Here is a 20,950-nt window from a genome sequence, read left to right as displayed (position 1 = left end):
ATAAACCTCATAATTAAGTTGTAAATACTTTAAACCGTTTAACTAGGTGGATAAACCTGCTTGTTTGACTTCCTCTACTTTACTGAAATTGATTTCATCCAAAATTTTTTTTGCACCCTTGGCAATCAATTTTTCAGCTAATTCCAAACCTAGATCCAATGCATCTTTATCGCATGCCATTACCTTTTCGTGAACATCCTCAACACTTTCCTTACCATCAACGCTCAAGACAATCGCCTTTAACCTTAAAACATTGTTATCTTCTAATGTAGACCACACGCCAACTGGAACAGAACACCCACCTTCCAATCTTCTCAGTAAACTACGCTCTGCAACACACTTCCAAGTGGTTGTGCGGCAACCGATGACGCTACATAATAGACGCATCTTTTCGTTGTTTTTCTGAATTTCTACTCCGATAGCTCCTTGTCCAACTGCATGGTACATCTCATTACAGTTCAAAAACTTGGTAATTCTATCATCCAAGTTGCAACGAATCAATCCTGCAGCTGCTAAAATGATACATGCATAGTCGGAATCTGGGGCATCTAGCTTGCTCAATCTTGTGTGTATATTTCCTCGTACCGATTTGAACGTAAGATGTGGATAATTTTTATTGATTTGGGCAGACCGACGAACTGAAGAGGTACCAACAATACTTCCAGCTGGTAAATCGGTCAGAGATTTGTAAGGAGAATCCTTTTTCATAACCAAAGCATCCCTTGGGTCTATTTTAAAGAAATGAAACATTTCAATATGTTGTTAGTATGTGGGGAACAGGAAACAATAGGAGAAACAAAATTATGAAATTCATCTTTTCAATCAGTAAATAACACGTTTTCATCTATGATAGTTCAGTAGTCTAACGTCTATAAAATGTTTGAGATCATCATAAAAAATTTGAACTCATAATTTTGTCAAAAAGGAATAAAATCAAATGCTAAAGTAACATACCTTCTCTGCTAATAATGCATCCTAATTCAAACTCTTCAGGCAAGATGGTTGGCATATCTTTCAAAGAGTGAGCTATGAGATCAATTTTTTGGTATTCCCCAACATCTTGAAGTAGGAGAATTTCAAGCTCTTTTGTCCATAAAGCTTTACCTCCAAAGGAGTATAATGGTCTATTTTGGACCTGGTCACCTAAAGTAAAAACCTTTGAAATATTTATACTGAGATTTGGATAGAAACGATTAATTGCTTCTCCGACTATCTCCGATTGGCGAACCGCTAATAAAGACTTTCTAGATCCAATTCTGACGGTGTCGTTCTCAAATTCCACTTTTGGAAAATGCTTAATATTGTCATGATCAAAGACTTTGGGTATTTGAACTATATGAGACATGGTTGCTAGTGAAACTTGTCTGTAACTGGAATATGATTGATTTGAAGAATTGTATATGCAATATCGCTATGTACAGAGAAATGCTAAGCGGTGAAAGTGGGGTAAATTAATTATATCGGTATCGTGAAACGTAGCAAAAGAAAAATGGAAAAAAAGAGTCGGGAAAAAAGCTAAATGTGAAGATCGTAACGATATAGATATAATCTTGTCTATGTGTATGTCGAAGTGAAAAGTTTCCAAAAACAAAACTGGAATAGGATTGCTAACAAACCGAATCAAGAATTTGTATCTTTTAAAAAATATGTGCAAGAACAAGAAGAGAGTACTGGCGATAATCTCTATGTTGTGGTTGAGTAATACAAGTTGGTGGGAACTGGAGTTTGGCCCCTTTGCTTAAAAGTGGAGAAAAAAGGTCCGAGTTAAGAAAGAAAACTTTGACAAAAAAAATGCCTCCAACGTTGGCTCTCTCGACTTTCGACTTTCTCGCTAGCTTGCACCAGAAACGGTTAAATGGTCACCCGGATTTTCTGACTTCCTGGCTTGTCAGCGGCCCTTGCCGGGGCCTCGGGTTTGAATTGGTCTTATGATTGCATATGTGATAGCTTTGGCTTCTCTGTCCTAGTTCTGTTTCCTTGTAGCCTCCGTTGAGGGTGATTCATATGTCTACCTGCCCCCCGCTCTTGTATGTCGTGCGAGCCAATCATCGTTGGAGATTTGCTTATTCAGCACGACGTACATTTTTGGAAAAAAAAATGTTTTTTTGCAATCATGAGCAACAAAGAGGCTGTCGCAACCTATCATGAAACCTGGCCAGGATCGTACACCCTCCAGGACAGAGTCACTGCACGAGGTTGGATCTAACATGCAAAAGTTGTAGACAGAATCACAGTACGGAGACTATGTCATCTGTGTCTGCTGATCTTGATGAAAAATTATGGGTTTCTTTTGTCGAAAAAAAGAAGATACTAAAAAAGTCTAAGGTTTTCGAGCAGGTGCTGAGTCTGATTGTCCCAGTGCAAATCCAAAAAATACGATGCCTCGGGTTGGGTGCAGTTACAGATTCATCACTTGCAATGTACCAGCTATGTCTTTTGAGTCTGCTTGTTGATCACTTCAAGGAGGTCAAAGAACGTGAAGAATTGGAGGTTTCACTGTGGGACCCTATATTTACAGAAGAGGATAAGAAATTTATCTCGGACCGATTAAAATATGTAATACTTGAGGATAACGATGACAAAAAAGCAGTCAAAAACACTTTGTTCTACATGCCTCATTTTCCCATCGAAGTTTTAGAAAAATTTATTACTGAAACGGAGCCCGAGTATCTTTTGTCGAATGACTTGACTGTATATACCAACAAATTCACAGACACTAAATTCTTCCAGTTATATCCAAACTCAGCCCGTATGGCCAAAATCATTACAGAGCAAGAAGAGAAGATAAAAGGTACCGGTGTGCTTTCAAAGGCACTAGACAATGATGAATTTCATATAGTCACAAAGAAAAAGCAAAGAAAGGGGAAAAATACGATCAAATACACGCCAGCTGTGGTTGATTACAAATTCGAGTCTGCATTTTTTAGAAAGATCGTCATGGAAAGAGTAACAGAAGGAAACATTTTAAGTAATGTGTGGGATTCTGCGTTTACGGATTTGTCCTTTTTGCATATTTCTCCATAAGACTTTCCCACGAAATAGGGAAAAGAACAAATTTTGTCTCCTTTTTGCATATACATGGGTAATTGCAATGAAGCATTATGTAAATGAACCATTACTCATTTTATAACCACGCAAAAATTATTCCTCTTATTACCCTTACGGATCTCATTTTTTTTGACGGTAAAGGTTTTGTCAACTTTAGATTCTCCTTCCCACTTCAGAAGCCAGTATGCCAATTTGTTTGACTGGTGGTACTTGAGAGTTTGAAACCCCAGTTTACTCCAAATCAAATTAATTGTGTTGAGATCACAATACCTGGAGTTTTCTACGCATGGTAGAGGCAACACAAAAAATAACAAACTATGTCTCTCTCCTGTGGGATTTTTCAGAAACTCACACATTTTGCACATCATTTCTCCTCGCAATTCAGGACTAGGAACAAAGTTGACAACTAAAGAGCAGCTGACACAATCAAACTTATTTGACTCGCTTGTTGGTGATGGCAGTTTAAGAAAATCTTGCTCTTCTATCACTCCCGGTTCCTGACTATGTAAATCAATTCGTTTTATGACATCAAAAACTCCACACTTGGAAATCATATTTTTGGAGGACAAACACCCTATTTCCAATGCACTACATTCAGGAAAACCCCACCCTAACTCGGATAGCCATTTGGTCAGAATTTTGCTGGAGTCGCCTCCTCGTTGGGCATCTTGACCTAATGTACTAGCGGTCTGATAAGTCTCCAAGCCACCTCTTTTTTCGGTTTCAGAATCAATCTTGCCAACGAGTTTTACAAGTTCTTCTATAGTCACAGAATTGTCTATCACATCGTTAGATTTTGGATCAATAACTGAATCTGGCGTCTTATTAACCTTTAATTTATCCCATGTATTTTTCCACTCTGTTTCATATATCTTTTTCAATTTTGGCTGTTTGTAAATCCATTTTTTATAATCGACTGAAAAGTCTTCATAAGTTTCAGTGTCAACGGATTTCAGTTGAGAGAGTTTACTCAGTATTGCAGATTTATACTTTAATAGTACATGAAATCGCCGTATAAGTTGCCTGGCTCGAAGAGGTTTTAGCGTTTTGGGGGTTGGTTTAGTTTCGTGCGACTGGGTAATAGAGTGAAGTCTTTTACCACTCAGTAAACTTCTTTTTTTTTGAAGTTTCTTTGTCATTTGTCATGGGAAATGCATCATTTTCTTTTGGCTATTTTGATGAAACTAAAATCTAGAATTATTGAGAAGTTAAAAAATAATAGTAAGAGAAAATAAAAAAAATATTTTTTCTTGAAAAATTTCTAGACTTAAAACTTTCTAAAGTCCACACCTCAAAATCTTCTTTTTCAACACCAAAAGGTTCACAATAAGTCAAACAACAAGTAACTAGTCAAGTCATGGTGAGCTCCTTGTTGAAAAAGAAAGTCTTGAAAAAGAAGCAAAGCCTTAAAAAGAAGAAGATATCAGAGAAAAATCCCAATGAGAAAGTTTATCAAGTGAATGCAAGTGACTTGAACTGGAAACCCGTGGAGATTCCTGATACATTGGACGACTTCGAAGGTTTCTATGGGTTAGAGGAAATTGACAATGTCTCCGTAAATATAGTTGATGGAAATGTGACATTTACCACCAAAAATGAGTCTAATACTTTATCCAAAGAAGAAGCTGCCAAGAAAGAGAAAAGCATCCCAGAAGGTCATTTTGAGATTGACCCTGAAGATATAAATGAAGATGAGAAACTAGCTGCTAAGAAGCTCGATGACAATGATGAAGAAGTAGTAGTAGGAGAAGAAAATAAAAGTGACACAAATCTGAAAAATGTTGGAAAGAAAATGGAAAATGAGAGCTCCTCCGCCTTAGAAAAAGACACAATTGGTAGGAAGGAGGAGATCTTAACCCCAACAGAAAATTCCTCCAAACTTTTGGGAAAGAAAACCAAGAAACAGACTAAGATCTCTACTTTTATCTTGTCAAAAGATGAGAATAATGAAATAAATATTCCTGATTTACCAGAGGAAACTGTTGTTGTAAGTCCACCTGCGGAAGTAAAGAAAGAACCAAAAAAGGACGAATTGCAAGAAAATACTTTTGCAAATCTAGATGATACAGTGGTACCCACGGATGACGTTGACTTACCTGAATGGTCTGAAATACCGCTTTCTACTTGCACGTTAAATGGATTACAGAATTTGGGATTCACTAAGCCAACAGAAATTCAGAAAAAAACAATTCCGGTCTCATTACAAGGAAAAGATGTTATTGGTAAAGCCATTACCGGCTCCGGTAAGACTTTGGCCTACGGAATTCCAATCCTGGAGAAGGCTTTGTCGGGCCAGGAAAGCAATAAAAGGCTTTCCGAGGATTACAAGAATCATCCTACTGCAATTATTTTTACGCCAACTCGTGAGTTAGCAAATCAAGTCATGAAACATTTACGTGAATTGTTTAAATACTCACCCTTCAGTGACAAAACAGTGATGTCATTAACTGGTGGTTTGTCTATTCAAAAGCAAGAACGTTTACTTTCTTACGGGCCCCGTGTTTTGGTTGCGACACCTGGCCGTTGTTTAGAGCTTTTAGAAAAGTCAAATAACCTTGCAAAGCAATTTGCATCGATTGATATGCTGGTTTTAGATGAAGCTGACAGAATGTTACAGGATGGACATTTTGATGAGCTGAAAAAGATACTCGAAATTTTTAACAATTACAGGCCTAAAGATGTTCCATCAATCGATAGAAGATGGCAGTCATTGATTCTATCTGCAACCTTTTCGAAAGATCTATTTGGGAAATTGAGCAACAATAATAAACCATCCGACTCGAGAAAGCGTAAAAGTACTGATGAAGACTCTGATCTCAAGGAAGTTCTAGAAATTCTAGGAAAGAAATTACGTTTCAGAAACAAGCCTGAATACATTGATGTTAACCCTACTGATGTTGTTGCGACTAGGATTGTTGAAGCAATGATTCCATGCTCTCCGATGGAGAGGGATTTGATGCTTTACTATTTTGTCTCCGTTTTCCCTGGTACTACCCTAGTTTTTACCAATTCTATTGATTCTGTTAAACGCTTGACACCAACGTTGAACAATTTGGGCATATTAACAGTCTCCATTCACTCTTCGATGATCCAAAAGCAGCGTCTACGTGCTTTAGAAAGATTTTCGAGGAATTCAGAGATCGCCGCAAAAGAGCATAAATCTTCTGTTCTGATTGCATCCGATGTAGCTGCCCGTGGTTTAGATATATCAGGTATCCAGCATGTTGTCCATTATCATTTACCGAGAACAGCTGACGCATATGTCCATAGATCTGGTAGAACAGCACGTGCGGGAACTGAAGGTGTCTCAGTTATTTTATGCTCTCCACATGAAGCTTCAGGCCCTTTGAGAAATTTGAGGAAGGTAATCTCAAAGAAAGATAAGATTGAAGATCTCAAGTCTCTACCTATTGATTCAGATATACTCGACCAGTTGAAAGAGAGATTGGACTTGGCTGCAAAAATCGCACAGGCCGAAGTTGCTTCGCAAAGTGTTCAAAAAGAAAAGAACTGGATTGAAAAGGCGGCAGAAGAATTAGGTGTTGATAACATTGATGATTTTGAGGACGACTTTTTGAAAAGAGATCGTAAAAGAAAAGAAGGTAAAGCATTAGATAGGCAGAATCTTAAAGTGATGAGGGCCCATCTGAGAGAATTGCTTAAGACGCAGATCCGAAAATCAGGTAGGAGGTCGTACATTGCAAGCGGTTTGAATAATGTCGCAGAAATGTTGATGAAAAATCAAGGCTCCAGCACTGTCATGGGATATTTACAGCAGGATGCGCTTGATGTTTTAAAAGATAGTAAGAAGGCCAAGAAGCAAAAACTTTGAATCAGCTAGGGAAATCATTGCGGCAACATTGTAATTTATATACTGAATTATATAAGAAATTATCTAGAAGAGGTTTGGAGGGGGGAATATCACATGTGTAAAAAAGCATTCATTATCACAATTAATCTGAGTCGGAATAAAATTCGTCTTCATCGTCGGACATTAATTGCTCGAAGTTGACTTTATATCTTAGCAAAGCACCAATACCACCAAAACCTTTCACGAATTGGGCACCCTCGGAAGATCTGTCAGTAACAAATTCCACTGTAGCACCGTAATTTTTATAGTTTTCAGCAAGCCATTCCAAAAATGGCATGTCTGAAACGATTTCCAACTCTGAACCATCCTTATCGATAAGGAAGTTTTCCTTTAAAGCTCCTGGAGCGACTATTTTGACACTTAGTTCACCTTCAGCATTCTTTAATGTGTATCTGACATCTTCCAATCCTTCCCATACAATGATAGTTTCACAAGCACCCAAATCTAGTGCCTTAAGGGTATCATCAATACCATAACAGAATTTACCAGAGTCTATGGAAATTTCATCAAAATATTGGGTGATCAACTTCTTTTCCTGAATGAACTTCACATTTGACAACGTTTCTGCTGAAAGCTCGATTGCTTGATTGAAACCATTCTCACCACCGTAAGAAACATCAACAACTTTGATAACCTTGGCTTGCAATCTCAAATCAAACAAATCGGATTTGTTCAATTCAGACTTGAAATCGGCGGAACCTGCCAAAATCAAACCTTGAACATTCACCTTGTCACCAGTGATGAAATTTTGAACTGCAACCTCGGCAACTTTTCTGATATAGTTATGTCTCTTCTCATCTCTCAATCTCGCAAAACGAAGTGCCGACTGACCACCTCTACCATGCTTCTTTGGTAAATCAACTGTGAATTTGTGTAGGATTTCTCTGGTGTTGCCAGATAATGCACCGAAAAGAGCACCATTACCGTCCATGACAATAAAACCAAATCTATCGTCAGATTCTAGCAACTCAGACAACGCTTCAACGTGGAATTTGTTATCACACAAGTATAGAGAGGTGTTGATTGGTTTGAAAGGCTCGAAGGCAATGGTCAATTTCTTTTCCTTACCTTCATCCGTCAACACTTCACCACAGTAGACGACCAGACCGTTTTTAGGAACGTTTGTGTAAAGCTTCAATTTTTGTTGTGTGGAGGTGATGGCAGAAAGAACAGATAGTCTGTTAACTCTGGATTTGATATTCGACGCGGTACCGTATTCATCCGTCAACATCTTTTGAATGATGGAAATCTGACCTTTTGGAGGGATAACAAGTGAAATCATGGAGGTACCATTACCACGTGCGGTTTGGAGGGATTTGATCAATTTCTTGACCTTCCACATCTCGACATTTGTGTCTGCATCGTTAGCACTCATTTTTGCTGTGTCTCTTTGTGTCGTTAACGGTGATTAAGCCGGTAATCCCCTTTTCTCTGATTCCATTCGTCCTGCAGGTTCCCTTCACTGTCTCTCCGTTAACTTCGATGCACGCAGAACCAAAAATTTTCAATTTCGGTGAAAAATGTTGAAAAAAAAAATTAGGTCGATCGGCTTAGAATATTTTTTTGCTACTCAACAAAGTTTTCTCATTGCAACTGACCGATTTACCAGTTAACCCAGAAAAGATATCTCCTGAAAGGGTGATCGGTCGGTTGCGAAGAAGAGAAGAGGAACAGCAAAGGAAAGGAAAGGTCACAAAACACAAAGACGGAATGTCGGAGCAGCCGCCTGTGGCAGAACAGAAGAAAAAGGAAAAGGAGCAACCATCCAGCGGAGGAGGCAGTGCTTCTTCTCCGTCAGTGTCATCAGATGCCGGTGGTGAAAAGCAGTTATCAAACAAAGAACTGAAAGAACTCAAAAAACGGGAAAAGGCAGCCAAAAGGGCAGCAGCAAAGGAGGCTGCTGGAATTGATCCGTCGGCGAATGCACAAGGGAAAGGTAAGGAAACTCCGGGCGGATCTGGTTCTAGCAAGGATAAAACCCCGAAGACTGTGTCACACATCAAGAAACAATTGAATAATGCCAAAATCCACGATCCAACTATGAAGATCCCTCATATGTTTGGCCATTTGGAAACGAGAGAGGAACGTATTTCGTCAACTCCTAAGATTGCATCCATTGTCCATCCTAGCATCTTGTCGTTGACATTGAAAATCTCAACCTACAAGATTGTTGGTTCTAGTGCACGTTGCACTGCGATGATGGAGGCGTTCAAAGACGTGATTGGTAGCTATGTGACGCCAGAGGGCGCCAGTCTACAAAGGCACCTTACTGGCCACTTGAGCCACCAGATTGAGTACCTGAAAACAGGACGTCCGTTGAGTATATCTATGGGTAATGCGATCCGTTGGTTGAAGCAAAGAATATCCATTATTCCAATTACCACAAGCGAAGAGCAGTCCAAGTCGATGCTGATCGAGGAGATAAATCAGTTCATCATGGAAAAAATTGTCATGGCTGATCGTGTGATAGTTGAATATGCTGAGGGACATATCATCAACAACTTCAAGATTCTCACATACGGTCATTCGAACGTATTGGCCGAATTATTTGAGTTTTGTGCGGAGGAGCAGAACAAAAAGTTTGAGATATACATAATCGACAGTAAACCTTTGTTTGAAGGTAAGAAGTTGGCGAAGAAGCTATCAAAGCTGGAGAATATCAAATTGCACTACAACCTGATCAACTCTTTGAGTTCTGTACTCGAGAAATCGAACATCGATTTCTGTTTCCTTGGAGCACATTCGATGTTGTCGAATGGACGGCTCTACTCACGTGTTGGAACTGCATTGATTGCAATGGCTGCAAAGAACAAGAGCATTCCAGTATTGGTATGTTGCGAAAGTTTGAAATTTAGTGATAAAGTCCAACTTGATTCTGTCACGTTGAACGAGCTTGGAGATGCTGATGATTTGATTAATACAAAACCTTTCAACAAGACTGGGTTTAATCTTCAGCAGTATCTGGATACCTTGAACAATAAGATGCTTATGGAGAAAGAAAACAATTCGAAAGGGAAAAAAGGTGGGAACAACAGTAATAAAAACAATAAACAACAACAGCAACCGCAACAAGAAAAATCGAAGGAGAAAGAGGAAGATGAATATGATCTTTCTAATTGGAAGTCGTATCCGAGCTTGAACATCTTGAACATCTTGTATGATTTAACACCACCTGAATACATCCAGAAAATTATCACCGAATTTGGTGCACTTCCTCCATCCTCAGTTCCCGTAATTTTGAGAGAGTACAAGAGTGCCACATGAAAAAGGTGATGATCATAAATATCAAAATGAATTTCGGTATTTATGTATGTATATACGTTAATATATATAGTCAGTCATTTATACATATAGATATAATAAGTAAATAAAAACTTATATGAAGTTTAAAGAATATATATAAAAATTTATGTTTTTTTTCGGGATTTTCTTTCAGGTCATGGGATTATGAATTCGTTTTCCTTTTGGTTGATATTCGTATTCGAATTTTTTTACTTTTTTATCTTCATTTGATTTCGACGTCTCTTTCCCTCTCTCCGGCCTTCAGTTTATCGACATATTCTTGAAGTTTCTTCCAATGCTCTTCTCTCAGATGCTTCCGCTCGTTATCTTCTTTTATCTGTTGTTCGTACAACACAAAGCAACGGTCATAGACAACAGGATTGGTATCCATGAAGATCTTCAAGGCACTGTAAGCAATGGTCGAAATGGTTCTATTCCAATTGTTTGGTTCATCAAAATCCACTTCTGATTGATTTTGATTTTCCAAAATGTCGAGCTCGGGCTGTGCCAATTCATACATCGAGGGGAAAATTATAGGTAATATATTTTCTGCATTTTCTGTCACCAAGGAGACAAAATATTCATTGTTGAAAAAACAAAGGACTTTTTCAGAAACCTGGAAATGAGGTGATGAGATACATTTCGAAAGTTGTGCAAACAGGGGGATTTCTATTTTTTGGAATTCGTTTGGATCAATGATTTCAAATATATCTTCAATTTCGTTCAAGAACATCAATTCTTTCGGAGAATTGATTTTCGGCCAGTATCTCAACAATCCCATTATGACTTCTTCCGTCAAAGAAGAATCTTTCTCCAAAAATTGTAGAATACAATACGCCAATTGAGGATGATACAGGGAAAGGGACCTAGCCTTATGTAAAGGGACCAAGACTCTGATTAAGAAAATCTTGTGTTCTTCCTTCAATGGTAATGCGAATCCATTGATGATGGAGCCCAGAATTTCCAACAATTCTGAGATTCCGTTGAAATGTCCAGTTTCATAAACGAACGTTAGGAAAATATTATTGATCGACTTTCTAATGAAGGATCTCAAACTCAAGAACTTCCCGTAAATCCGATGCAAGGTTGTTTTCAAGCAATCTCTCTCCCTATTGTCTTCACTGTCAAATAGGTCCAACAAGGTTAGAACGAATTTGTGGTCAATATAAGGTTTTGCTATTGTATTGTTGAAATCTGGAGATTCGACAAATCTGAGAAAGAATTCGTAGACCAATTGCATATGTGTCCATCCTAATTCATAGACGGGTTCGTCCTCATCTGGGTCGTAGATATCTCCAATTGGGTTGACTGGAGGTGGGATTGGTCTGAATATGTTAATTTTGAACATGTCGACAACGTGTTTGTACATTTCCTCTGTGAAGTTTATTCTTGTTGTGCTGATGAAGACGGTGAGCTCGTGCAGGGTTATTCTTTTCAGCTCCTTTCCCTGGATATCTGAAGAAGGGTCGTAGAAGTCAAACATTATTTTGCACTGGTCGACTTTCTGGATGAATAGGTCTATATGGAATTGCGGGTCGACTTCCTCGAATGGAGGCGATTTTTCAAAGGCCTGGTTATTCAAGGAGGGCTCGAATCTGGAGGATGAATGCCTCTGTGGGGTTTTCGGCTTTAGTTCCAGATCGTCCTTGGGGACCTTGTCGAAGGGGGAATGGGAGGTATGGTATTTGAGAAAATCTATTTCGCCCTGCGGTTGGAGCTGGTCGGAGAGGTTTGCGGGTGCGTCGTCTGCCCGGTTCTGCTTGTGGATCATTATGGAGGGGTTACGGCTATCCTGCAGCACGTTGCTGTTGTTGTTGGTTGATATGCTGGCATTGCTGTAAGGGTGGCTGAAGCTGGGGTGCGGGGAGATATTAGAGGTATTATTATTAGAGGAGGAGGAGCTGGTGGCGGTGCTGTGGATGCTGTTGAAGGCGGTCGAGGGGTTGTTGTCGAGGGAGGAGGCGGACCGGGAGGTCTGCGAGGAGGGGTTGTCGAAGGGGGTGGACAGGAGGTTGGAGTCGGTGGTGTTGGCGGTGTTGAGCCCGGTGTCGGCGGAAAGGTGGTCTGCCGCGTTGTAGTCGGAGGCCGTTGTGGAGGGGTTGTTGTTGACGGAGGACGAGGAGGAAAGTCTCGAGTGGTGGGACGACGAGTGGGACGAGATGACCGGCGTGGTGGAGGAGCCCTGCGCCGGGGCGGGCGACGACGCCGACGACGACGACGACGACTTGGTGCCGCCGGCGGCGGCCGTGTCCTTGCGCTTCGTGTCGTCCTTCTTCTTGTCGTCTTTGTCCTTCTTCATGCTGGCCTTCGCTCTGAAGCGTTGTTTGAAGCCTTTCATCATTTTGCGTGTGTGGGGCGGCCGGGGACGGTACGGAGGGCCATGCACGGGGGCAATCGAGCTTGTGGGTCTGCGCTATACGCTGTGTAGGTGTGTGTGTATATATGTGGGGCCGGACGGCAGCCGAGGCACAGATGCAGACTGCGTGAGCGTAGGCGATGGACGGTCGAACGACGACGGCGGCGGCGCAGGCAGACAGACGGCGGGGGACGGATTCGTGGCCTGTGCAGTGTGGTGCAAGAGCCAATCCAGATGTCGCCGGTCCTGTCTGTGTCTGTGGGCGCCCGCTGCACCCCCCGGCTTCCTCCTGCTCCTGCTACCACTGCTGCTGCTGTTTCAGCTTGCCGGCGCCAACACCGTGCCTGTGCCGACACCCGTGTCTGCCTCTCTCCCTGCCTCTCTCCCTGCCTCGCTCCCTGCCCTGCCCGAAACAGCGCAAACGAAAACACCGCCTGCACTCTGCTCCCCCGCTACTCGCTCCGCCCGCCAAGTCGCGCCGTCGCGTCGGTGTCCTCGCCCGCTGCTTCGTCGAGCACTGTCGTAGCCATCGACGCGACGTCCGCGACGGCCGCAGCGCGGCCCGCCGTCGCGTCTGCGGCCTCGTGCCGGTGCACGGACGCGCCTGCACGCCAGTTCTCGTAGCTCATGTACGTGTTCCACACCACGCTGGCCACGTTCACCACGGCAAGCCGGTGCGCAACGGGCACGAGCTGGAAGTTCACGAGCTGGAGGAGCGGCCACACGCGCCAGTTGGTGACTAGGGTCTCCCACCAGCCCTCGTGGAGGCGCGCGGCCACGGCGGCGGCGGGCTCGCCCTCCATGGCGCCCATGCAGGAGAAATAGAGGGCAATGCCCACGGGGGACCAGCAGAGCTGGTCCACGGCGACGCGGGCAGCGGTGTCGAGCAGTGCGCCGCGGCGGGCGGCGGACTTGGTGAGGGGCCGGGCGCTGGCGCCGCGCAGGGTGTCTGCGGCGGCGCGGGCGGCAAGGGCCAGCTTCCCCCAGCGCGGGAAGCGGACGTGGGAGTTGAGCCCCCGGTAGAGGTGGCTGGCGATGGGGGCGAAGATGAGGCCGCCGTAAACGCTGTTGCGGGCGGTGCGCAGGTAGTCGTAGTCGGCGTCGATGAAGAGCAGCTGGGCGATGACGTCGCCGGCACCGAAGAGGGTGCCGGACATGAGGATGTTGGCCACGAGGGGTCTTCTGGTGAGGAAGTCGTTGTAGCGGCGTAGGATGTTCATGGTGGGGTGGGCGGCGGGTGGGTTCTTGGCTGGAGGGCGGGTGGCGGGTGGCGGGGGTGCTGGCGGGACAACGGCCCGGGACGCCGGGGGCTTAAGTACCCGCCGCCGGTCCCGCTTATCGGGGCGGGGGGCGACCGCCCCCCGCCCGCGCACAGCCCGCGGGCCCGCACCGCTTGACGCTACGCCAGGCCCGGCCGGCGGCCAGGCCAAAACCGTTGCCAAAGACACTGCACTGCACCGACCTGTTCTCCTGCCCCGGGCCAGGGTCCGTCGGGGGTCCCGTGTGTACACCACAATGCTCTCGTACGGCCGCAAGAAGCTCAAGAACACAGCCATCAGCTACGTCGACAGCTACGCCCCGCTGGGGCTCACGCTTGGCGACCTCTCGGCGTCCCTCCGAGTCGAGGACGGGGACGGGGACGGAGACGGGGACGCGGAGGCCAGGAGGGTCGGGGCCGTCGCCAGGGACACAGACACGGACCCAGACGACGCCTCGGAGCTCTACGACAGGGTCACGGCCCGCATGCTCAACCGGCGCAGAAGCAAGCTGGCGTCCCGGGCCTCGGAAGACGTCTCGAGCAACCCCGGCTCGGACACAGACGCGGAGCTCTCGGACGGCGGCGGCGGCGCCAGCGACAACGACGACGACACCACCATCGAGTTCGTCATCCCCTCGCAGGCCGTGTCTCTCTCCGACACCGACGACTCCTCCATCGTCGACCTCGACGCCTTCTCCCGCGGCATCACCCTCCTCAGCATGGCCCTCAACAACGAGCTCATAGTCAAGAACCCGAAAAACATCCGCAAGTTCACCGGCCAGGCCGTCGCCCACATCGTCAACAGCATCCTCGACCCGGAAACTCTCCAGGCTATCTTCGCCTCTCTCTCGGACGAAACGAAGCTCCAGATCCTCAAGTACTACCTCTCCGACGACCTCCTTGTCGACCGCCTGAAGTCCGACCAGGGGCTTCACCTCCCCGGCAACCCCACACCGCCCTCCTCCGCCGCCTCCTCCGCCGCCTCCTCTTCCGCCTCTTACATTTTCCACCGCCGCAGCTACTCCTCCCCACGCCCCCGCAATGCCGACCACACCCTCGACCAGCTCATCATCAGCCTCCTCCAGGCTTTCTACACCTTCTCCCTCGTCCTCTACACCCGCTTCGGCATCCCCCTTCTCAACCTCCTCTGGAAGTTTGTCCGCACACTCAACGAAAACTACAAGCTTTTGGACATCGCCAAGGCCCTCACCATACGCGTTCTCGCACTCATCATCAACCTCATACTCAAGCTCGTTGTCCACTCCACCAACATCGTCCAGGAGAGCACTCTCGTCGCCATGTCCGACTCCTCCACCCCGTTCTCCGCCGCCTTTGCTGCCTCTTCCCCCTCCTCCGCATCCTCCTACACCTCCTCCTCGGCTGCAGGCACCGCTGGCAACTACGCCCGGGACGCCTTTTTCGCCGTCGTCCAGCAGGGCTTTGTCAGAGCAACCCAGAAGAGACACTCTTCAACGACAACCCCGGCGCCCGAGCAAGCATAGCTATCTATCGGATCCCATAGTCCGACCAAACGCGTGCCCCCATGCACCCCTCCTTTTTTCGCACCGCGTCTCGTGTCGCAAGCAATTTTCCCAGGTCCTGCTTTGATCTTGTTATTACCACTCTCGGATTGTTCTGGCGGTATCAACATCGTCTTCGTCATCTGGGCCTTGTCTCCGTATGGGTCTTCTCTGCCTCTGACCTTTTCTGTTTATTGTTCCTCCTTCTCTCTTTCCCATTTCTCTTTCCCACGGACACTTACCATACTGCTGGTCTATTCTTTCTAGCCAGAAATCACCTCCTTGTTTTTTCTTTCCGCCCCCTTTTCTTTCCTCTCATTTCTATACACATACATATACCCTCACGAAAATACAATCGCAAAAGCTTATTTACACATTTGCCACGGCATAATAAACCGTCCGGGATATTCACGTGCACACGCGTATACACTGACACATACATCACACCAAGCTAGGTGTTAGCAGCCATTAGAAAGACGCCTGTCCTACTGTCGAGCAACGTTGCAAATGGCCCAAGAGAAACTACTGGATCTTTCGGTACAGGGGGGTATCAACACACACAGCTTTGACTCGCCGGATCTGAGTAAAGAGGTCGTCACTTTGGACATGAGAGAAAAAACCTCCGGGCAGGACATGTTCAGCCAGTATCTGAACGTTTCCGATCACATGAACAGCCTGGAAAGTAGCTTGACCTGGGTAGACAGTGGAATGAACACAGTGGAGCATTTGCCACGGTTCGAAAGACAGAGTGATTCCGCTTTGATGATCAGCAATAAGATCAAGGAAAAGGGGAAATTCATTTTACCCTTGAAACAAAAAAAAGTTTCTGACAAATTAAAGCTTTTGAAAGAGTCTCGCCCCGAAGCCGACGAGAACCTCGTGAACATGAACCATTTCCCAGCAAAGCCCTTATCCACACTGAACCTCAGACCAAACAGAAACAATATCTCCTCTCAACTCCTCTCTTCGTCGAACCTTGCGTCTAGTAAAAGATCCGATTCAGAAGTAGATCAGACAAGTCATAGTAAGATCCACATTTTTTCTCCGCAACCAAAAATTGAGCAAGAGTTTTCAAACTCGGCGGAACTCGAGAATGGAATGAAAATTACATCCAGGAGAGATTCCCTAATAGAACACTCGAGCGATATAGAGGATGGAAATGAGGTTGAGCATTCCAGCTCTCCAACTATACCTGTTGATTCACCATCCATGCATGTTTTTTCCGCCTCAAATGATGAATCAGAATACAGTAATATAAATAACTCATCAGATAAATTTCAACATCAATTCATGGCCCAGCCCGGCCAAATTTTCCAAGAACCTCCAACTTTTGCAAATGCTGAAGTAAACAAGTCAGTGAGAAACCCTGCAAGTACCAACAAGACCAACATCAGTTTCAGTATTGCCACCAACCCCATAGAATCCCAGAAAAATACATTTACTCCTTCAACTCCAGAAGACAAAGTAGTTATCTTGAAGCTCCTTAGAGATGGTATCAGAGACTACTCATCGCTTTTGACAGACTTTTCAGAGAATATGGTGGTTGAAAACAGATCGGATTATTTGGTCTCATATGTTAAACGTTTTGATTATGAGTTAAAGCCAAAACTAATTAACGATTATCTTGGCGAAATTAGAAAGGATAAAATAAGTGAGGACGTAAAACAGATACTGAATAACGATACCTTTTGTGAGGAGGTCAAACAACTATTAATTGAAAGTGATAAACGAAGAAAATGCTACAATAAAAGAAAGAGTGCCAGATCGTCTGAGTCAAAAAAATCATCCCCAGTATTTACTTCTACCCAATCAACGCCACTACTCGGTCGCTCCTCCACATTTGCAAATGTCACTACAGATACTAGCGCACCCTCTTCTGCAAAATCTACTACCGTAAAACTGCTACCTAAAGTTGAGGCATCGAAACCTGGAAAATCAAAGGCTATTGTCATCAACCTCATAAGAATAGGATCATTCATAAATCAGAGGCAACTGAAAAAAAGTGGCCATGGAAATGAAAATCTCGTAGCTATTGCTGATCTTCGCAATATCGCAAAAAAAAATGATGATGAGAGATACATACACAAACTGAGAGCAACAAATACTTCTTTGAAAATGTGTGTTGAAGATATATATGGCCCAAATGCCAATTTTACACATTCGTTAGCTTATAGTAGGATCCCCTTATCTCTGGATCCTCTGACAAGCATAAACTTAGAGAATGACCAGATGATTTCTTACGTTGAAATTCTTCTCGATGTTTCAAAGATGCTAATACCCGGAAATAGATCAATAAACTCGAGCTTGAATTATGCGTCAATCTTGCAATTGAAATCGGTTACTAGAATCTATAGCGAAGACCGCTTGGTCTACAGACGGTGTGATCCTATCACTGGATTTTTCACTAAGGACAATGTCAACGTTGCCAAAATAATTTTACCATTACAAGCTAAGTTATGGGCAAATCTGATAAACGATTACCATAACGGTATCATCAATGACTCCAAAGTTAGTGCATTAAAAATCACACACACCTTGTTTCCAAATGATGATATTCTAAGATTTAAAAGCGGTGGTTCTGCAATCTACTCCTTCGTTTGGGAGTTTGTGATCAACGTAGATGGGCATTATTTACCGCATTGTGTCAATATCGAAAAGCTGATGCCGTCTACAAACAATTTTGCTAAGGTGAATGTACAATCGGTGGCCAACTCCGAGCTGAAGTTTGGTGTTCCTCAACCACATGCACAATTCCAGCAAAACTCTACATCTTTAAACTACGTAGCTCCTCCGAACTTGGGAGCGATAAATTTACCTTCGCATCAACAATCATCTCAAAAGCATATAGCCCCTACCAAAACACAGTCACTAAGAAGGGCTGTAACCCATGGAACCATTAATATTGCTGCAAATGTTAAGACAAACAATAATTTAGATATGCCCATTGATAATTTCAATGTCAACCTCAACAACCAACCTCCAGCTTATAGCAGATCTAATTCAGCATTGAATAATCCCTCGGTGTCATCAATGGTTACCAGTACTCCATTACTCACTCAGCGGAAACGAGAAGACCTCGGTCGAGGACATAAAAGAACTAGATCGAGATCCATGAATGAAATTGATTTGATGTCTTTACCGCTCTCATTTGACGGTTTCATGAATATGCCGTTTTTAGATTCATTTAGTCCCACTGAGTCGTCATCCTCTCCATTGGTAAAGCAAAACATTCCCTATTTAAAGTCACAGAGTGTCCAGCATCTCCATCAACAACAACTGCAACCGCAGCCGCATCTGCAACAACCACAGCAACTTCAACACTCTTCTTCACTTCATGTAACACAGCCACAGCCACAGCAACAACAGTGGCAGGCATTGAAACATTCTAACGGCATTTATAGCATCAACCCGAACATGGGAGGCCACGGTTATGGCCGTCCAGTGTATCAGCCAATCATGGAGTACAAACACTTCAACAATTCCGATTCCCAGCTCGAGCTGAATAATTTCCATAGTTCATTTGAAGAGGCAACTGCCAATTCACTTGTAATCAACACAGCGCCGACTCATATATCTCCTAAACAGATGGCGTTTTCCATTGAGAGCTTAGACGACAGTATTAAAACAAGTGATAGCAACATCATTTTGGGTAATGACAATATTAGCAACAACAATAACAATAACAACAGCACCAGTAGTACGGCCATTAAATCGACTATTACAAATAACACGAACTGGTCAAAGCTACCCACAATTCCTGATGTTTCATTGTATGCTTCTTCATCGTCTGCAATGCCAACATCTTTTGATTTTGATGAGAACTCAAAGGCTATAGCTGAACTGTCTGTGTTGTCGGAGATACCCGAACTTACCACGCCGCAACCAAATCAAAAGCTTGATTGATAGAAATTTTTTCCGCAATATCATAGACAACCTATGCAATGCTGTGTGTTTCTAGACATTTCGGAAAAAGAGGAAGCTAATACATTCCCCTTCTGCTGAAAAATGTCTTTCCTTTCCTCCCCTTCCCCGCATATATTTTCTTTTGTATCTTTTAGCTTTCCTCTATCGAACTCCCTTTCCTCTTTCTTCTTCCCCATTTACTGTGAACTTACGATGTTACCTTTTTTACTTTAACATTTTACGCTTTAACGCTTTGAAATCTACATTCATATTTCTACTACAATTTTGTTTTGTTTTGTAAGATGCAAAACAAAGTCGTTCATATTGAATTGGTCAAGTCCAGTCTATCTCAGTCTGTTCCGGCCCGGACCAGCGATCCCGGACGCCTAGTTGCCGCTGGGATAGATCGGCTTAGCATTTTCGGCCGTAAAGATTGCGGTATTGGCAGAAGTGCCGCTGGAAATCCACACGGCTTTTTTTTTCTTGTGCAAAAAAATTATACGCGAACAAGGAACCCTTTGCTATAGCGTAGAACAATAGGCCTCATATTCTCCACTCTATACACATTCGCTGATTACGTATTTTCCGGCGGATATCAAGGTGTGACTCTGATAGTTTTCGTAATAAGCCGAAGAATTTATAGCTTTAAGTCCCCTTGCTACCTGTTCTTCCTACTCCATAGAAAGAGGATTTTACCGAATGATGTTTCACTGCTAAGGCTTACCAAACTACCGGATGGCTGCACAGGTTATGTGAAGTTCAGGGAATGACGATACCGATAGCACATACAATGATACATGGAGCCAGAACTCAGATCAAAAAAATGCAGGTGCTCCTGGCTTTTTTGACCCAAAGTGTCGGAGGCTGCTTTGGCGACCAAATTACAGACGACGGGGGAGAGTCATACGATACAGAGCCTGCACATTGCGACAGGGATCTGTTAGCTGGACCCGGACAGGAGCCGCTGCAGCCAAAATTCTCCTTCTTCGATGTGGTCTCACGTTCTAGCTGTTCCACTCACTCTGACTTCAGCTTCAAAAACGACAAGCTTGCACTGGGACTGTCGAGAAGTGACGCCAACTCAGGGCTGCCAGACATCTATGAACTTAGGACGGACGCAGCCAGGGCTTCAGAAGTCCCGTGCTCCCTTTTTCCTGCCATAGACTACTCTCAGTTCAACCCGTCGGATCCCAACTACATTCCGCTCTTCCCCTGCTCGATGGTACCCAGCTAGCCGGCTAGCACACCGCAGCACATGCTGCCCACAGACCTTTTCTAAACATATATATTCCACCAGCCTTTAATGTATCCACTCTGTTCCTCGCCCTGACCTACAACACAAGTTACCCATCAATGTGTCAAACCTGAGTCTAGCGAATTCCTCGGAAAAGCTGTCAAACGTCCGAGTTCTTCTTGCCGCCGGTACCGGATCTCTACAAACGCCGAACGCCGAAGAAAATGCCGTTGCCGCGAGGCGAAGCGGAATAGAACCCCCGGCTTACGTCAATCATCTAAGCACCGGGGAGGTGTTTTTGGGTACATGGAAGATGTGCCAACCCGGGGTTCTCACAAGTGTGCACCCGTACACCAGAAGAAGGGTTGGAAACATTGACCAACGCTTGGGAACATGAAATTTGGAAAAAATGTACACCACGATTCTCACATTGGCCGAAAGCTAAGAGGAAGATAGGAGACGTTTTTATCTGATCTCG

At 44.2% G+C, this 20,950-nt stretch overlaps 11 protein-coding genes across 11 annotated transcripts; 6 read left to right on the top strand and 5 right to left on the bottom strand.

Moving 5' to 3' along the window:
- Nucleotides 1-69: 69 nt before the first annotated feature.
- Nucleotides 70-1,261, bottom strand: PICMEDRAFT_27099 (hypothetical protein; the record flags this gene model as incomplete). Its single annotated transcript, XM_019162476.1, has 2 exons — nucleotides 70-728; nucleotides 955-1,261. Coding segments are annotated over 2 exons (966 nt in total), but the record flags the coding sequence as incomplete, so codon positions are not given.
- A 983-nt stretch (nucleotides 1,262-2,244) lies between these two features.
- On the top strand, nucleotides 2,245-3,024 carry PICMEDRAFT_70419 (hypothetical protein; the record flags this gene model as incomplete). Its single annotated transcript, XM_019163635.1, has 1 exon — nucleotides 2,245-3,024. One exon carries the CDS (start codon nucleotides 2,245-2,247, stop codon nucleotides 3,022-3,024), a length of 780 nt encoding a protein of 259 aa, XP_019019932.1.
- Nucleotides 3,025-3,119: 95 nt separating this feature from the next.
- PICMEDRAFT_70418 (hypothetical protein) lies at nucleotides 3,120-4,187 on the bottom strand (the record flags this gene model as incomplete). The annotated part of the gene is made up of 1 exon (XM_019163634.1): nucleotides 3,120-4,187. One exon carries the CDS (start codon nucleotides 4,185-4,187, stop codon nucleotides 3,120-3,122), a length of 1,068 nt encoding a protein of 355 aa, XP_019019931.1.
- A 218-nt stretch (nucleotides 4,188-4,405) lies between these two features.
- On the top strand, nucleotides 4,406-6,880 carry PICMEDRAFT_29505 (hypothetical protein; the record flags this gene model as incomplete). The annotated part of the gene is made up of 2 exons (XM_019162595.1): nucleotides 4,406-4,783; nucleotides 4,991-6,880. The coding sequence occupies 2 exons, from the start codon at nucleotides 4,406-4,408 to the stop codon at nucleotides 6,878-6,880; spliced, it is 2,268 nt and encodes a 755-aa protein (XP_019019930.1).
- Nucleotides 6,881-7,001: 121 nt separating this feature from the next.
- PICMEDRAFT_70416 (hypothetical protein) lies at nucleotides 7,002-8,294 on the bottom strand (the record flags this gene model as incomplete). Its single annotated transcript, XM_019163633.1, has 1 exon — nucleotides 7,002-8,294. One exon carries the CDS (start codon nucleotides 8,292-8,294, stop codon nucleotides 7,002-7,004), a length of 1,293 nt encoding a protein of 430 aa, XP_019019929.1.
- Nucleotides 8,295-8,563: 269 nt separating this feature from the next.
- On the top strand, nucleotides 8,564-10,196 carry PICMEDRAFT_14343 (hypothetical protein). The gene has a single exon (XM_019160332.1). It carries the CDS (start codon nucleotides 8,630-8,632, stop codon nucleotides 10,181-10,183), a length of 1,554 nt encoding a protein of 517 aa, XP_019019928.1. The 5' UTR covers nucleotides 8,564-8,629; the 3' UTR covers nucleotides 10,184-10,196.
- A 228-nt stretch (nucleotides 10,197-10,424) lies between these two features.
- On the bottom strand, nucleotides 10,425-11,972 carry PICMEDRAFT_29517 (hypothetical protein; the record flags this gene model as incomplete). Its single annotated transcript, XM_019162596.1, has 1 exon — nucleotides 10,425-11,972. One exon carries the CDS (start codon nucleotides 11,970-11,972, stop codon nucleotides 10,425-10,427), a length of 1,548 nt encoding a protein of 515 aa, XP_019019927.1.
- Nucleotides 11,973-13,171: 1,199 nt separating this feature from the next.
- Nucleotides 13,172-13,777, bottom strand: PICMEDRAFT_21806 (hypothetical protein; the record flags this gene model as incomplete). The annotated part of the gene is made up of 2 exons (XM_019162223.1): nucleotides 13,172-13,468; nucleotides 13,559-13,777. Coding segments are annotated over 2 exons (516 nt in total), but the record flags the coding sequence as incomplete, so codon positions are not given.
- A 126-nt stretch (nucleotides 13,778-13,903) lies between these two features.
- PICMEDRAFT_87237 (hypothetical protein) lies at nucleotides 13,904-15,580 on the top strand. Its single transcript, XM_019165026.1, has one exon. It carries the CDS (start codon nucleotides 14,073-14,075, stop codon nucleotides 15,315-15,317), a length of 1,245 nt encoding a protein of 414 aa, XP_019019925.1. The 5' UTR covers nucleotides 13,904-14,072; the 3' UTR covers nucleotides 15,318-15,580.
- A 262-nt stretch (nucleotides 15,581-15,842) lies between these two features.
- Nucleotides 15,843-19,238, top strand: PICMEDRAFT_70412 (hypothetical protein; the record flags this gene model as incomplete). Its single annotated transcript, XM_019163632.1, has 1 exon — nucleotides 15,843-19,238. The coding sequence occupies one exon, from the start codon at nucleotides 15,843-15,845 to the stop codon at nucleotides 19,236-19,238; it is 3,396 nt and encodes a 1,131-aa protein (XP_019019924.1).
- A 657-nt stretch (nucleotides 19,239-19,895) lies between these two features.
- PICMEDRAFT_87240 (hypothetical protein) lies at nucleotides 19,896-20,738 on the top strand. The gene has a single exon (XM_019165027.1). The coding sequence runs from the start codon at nucleotides 20,005-20,007 to the stop codon at nucleotides 20,470-20,472; it is 468 nt and encodes a 155-aa protein (XP_019019923.1). The 5' UTR covers nucleotides 19,896-20,004; the 3' UTR covers nucleotides 20,473-20,738.
- The last annotated feature ends 212 nt before the right edge of the window (nucleotides 20,739-20,950 follow it).

The sequence above is a fragment of the Pichia membranifaciens genome (assembly GCF_001661235.1).
Source record: "Pichia membranifaciens NRRL Y-2026 unplaced genomic scaffold PICMEscaffold_1, whole genome shotgun sequence".
Lineage (NCBI taxonomy): Eukaryota > Fungi > Ascomycota > Pichiomycetes > Pichiales > Pichiaceae > Pichia > Pichia membranifaciens.
Note: the sequence above shows the minus strand (reverse complement) of the source record. Positions and strands in the feature narration are given on the sequence as shown.

Coding starts and splice junctions, on each gene's coding strand:
- PICMEDRAFT_87240 (XM_019165027.1), top strand. CDS start 20,005: ATGACGATACCGATAGCACATACAATGATACATGGAGCCAGAACTCAG.
- PICMEDRAFT_14343 (XM_019160332.1), top strand. CDS start 8,630: ATGTCGGAGCAGCCGCCTGTGGCAGAACAGAAGAAAAAGGAAAAGGAG.
- PICMEDRAFT_87237 (XM_019165026.1), top strand. CDS start 14,073: ATGCTCTCGTACGGCCGCAAGAAGCTCAAGAACACAGCCATCAGCTAC.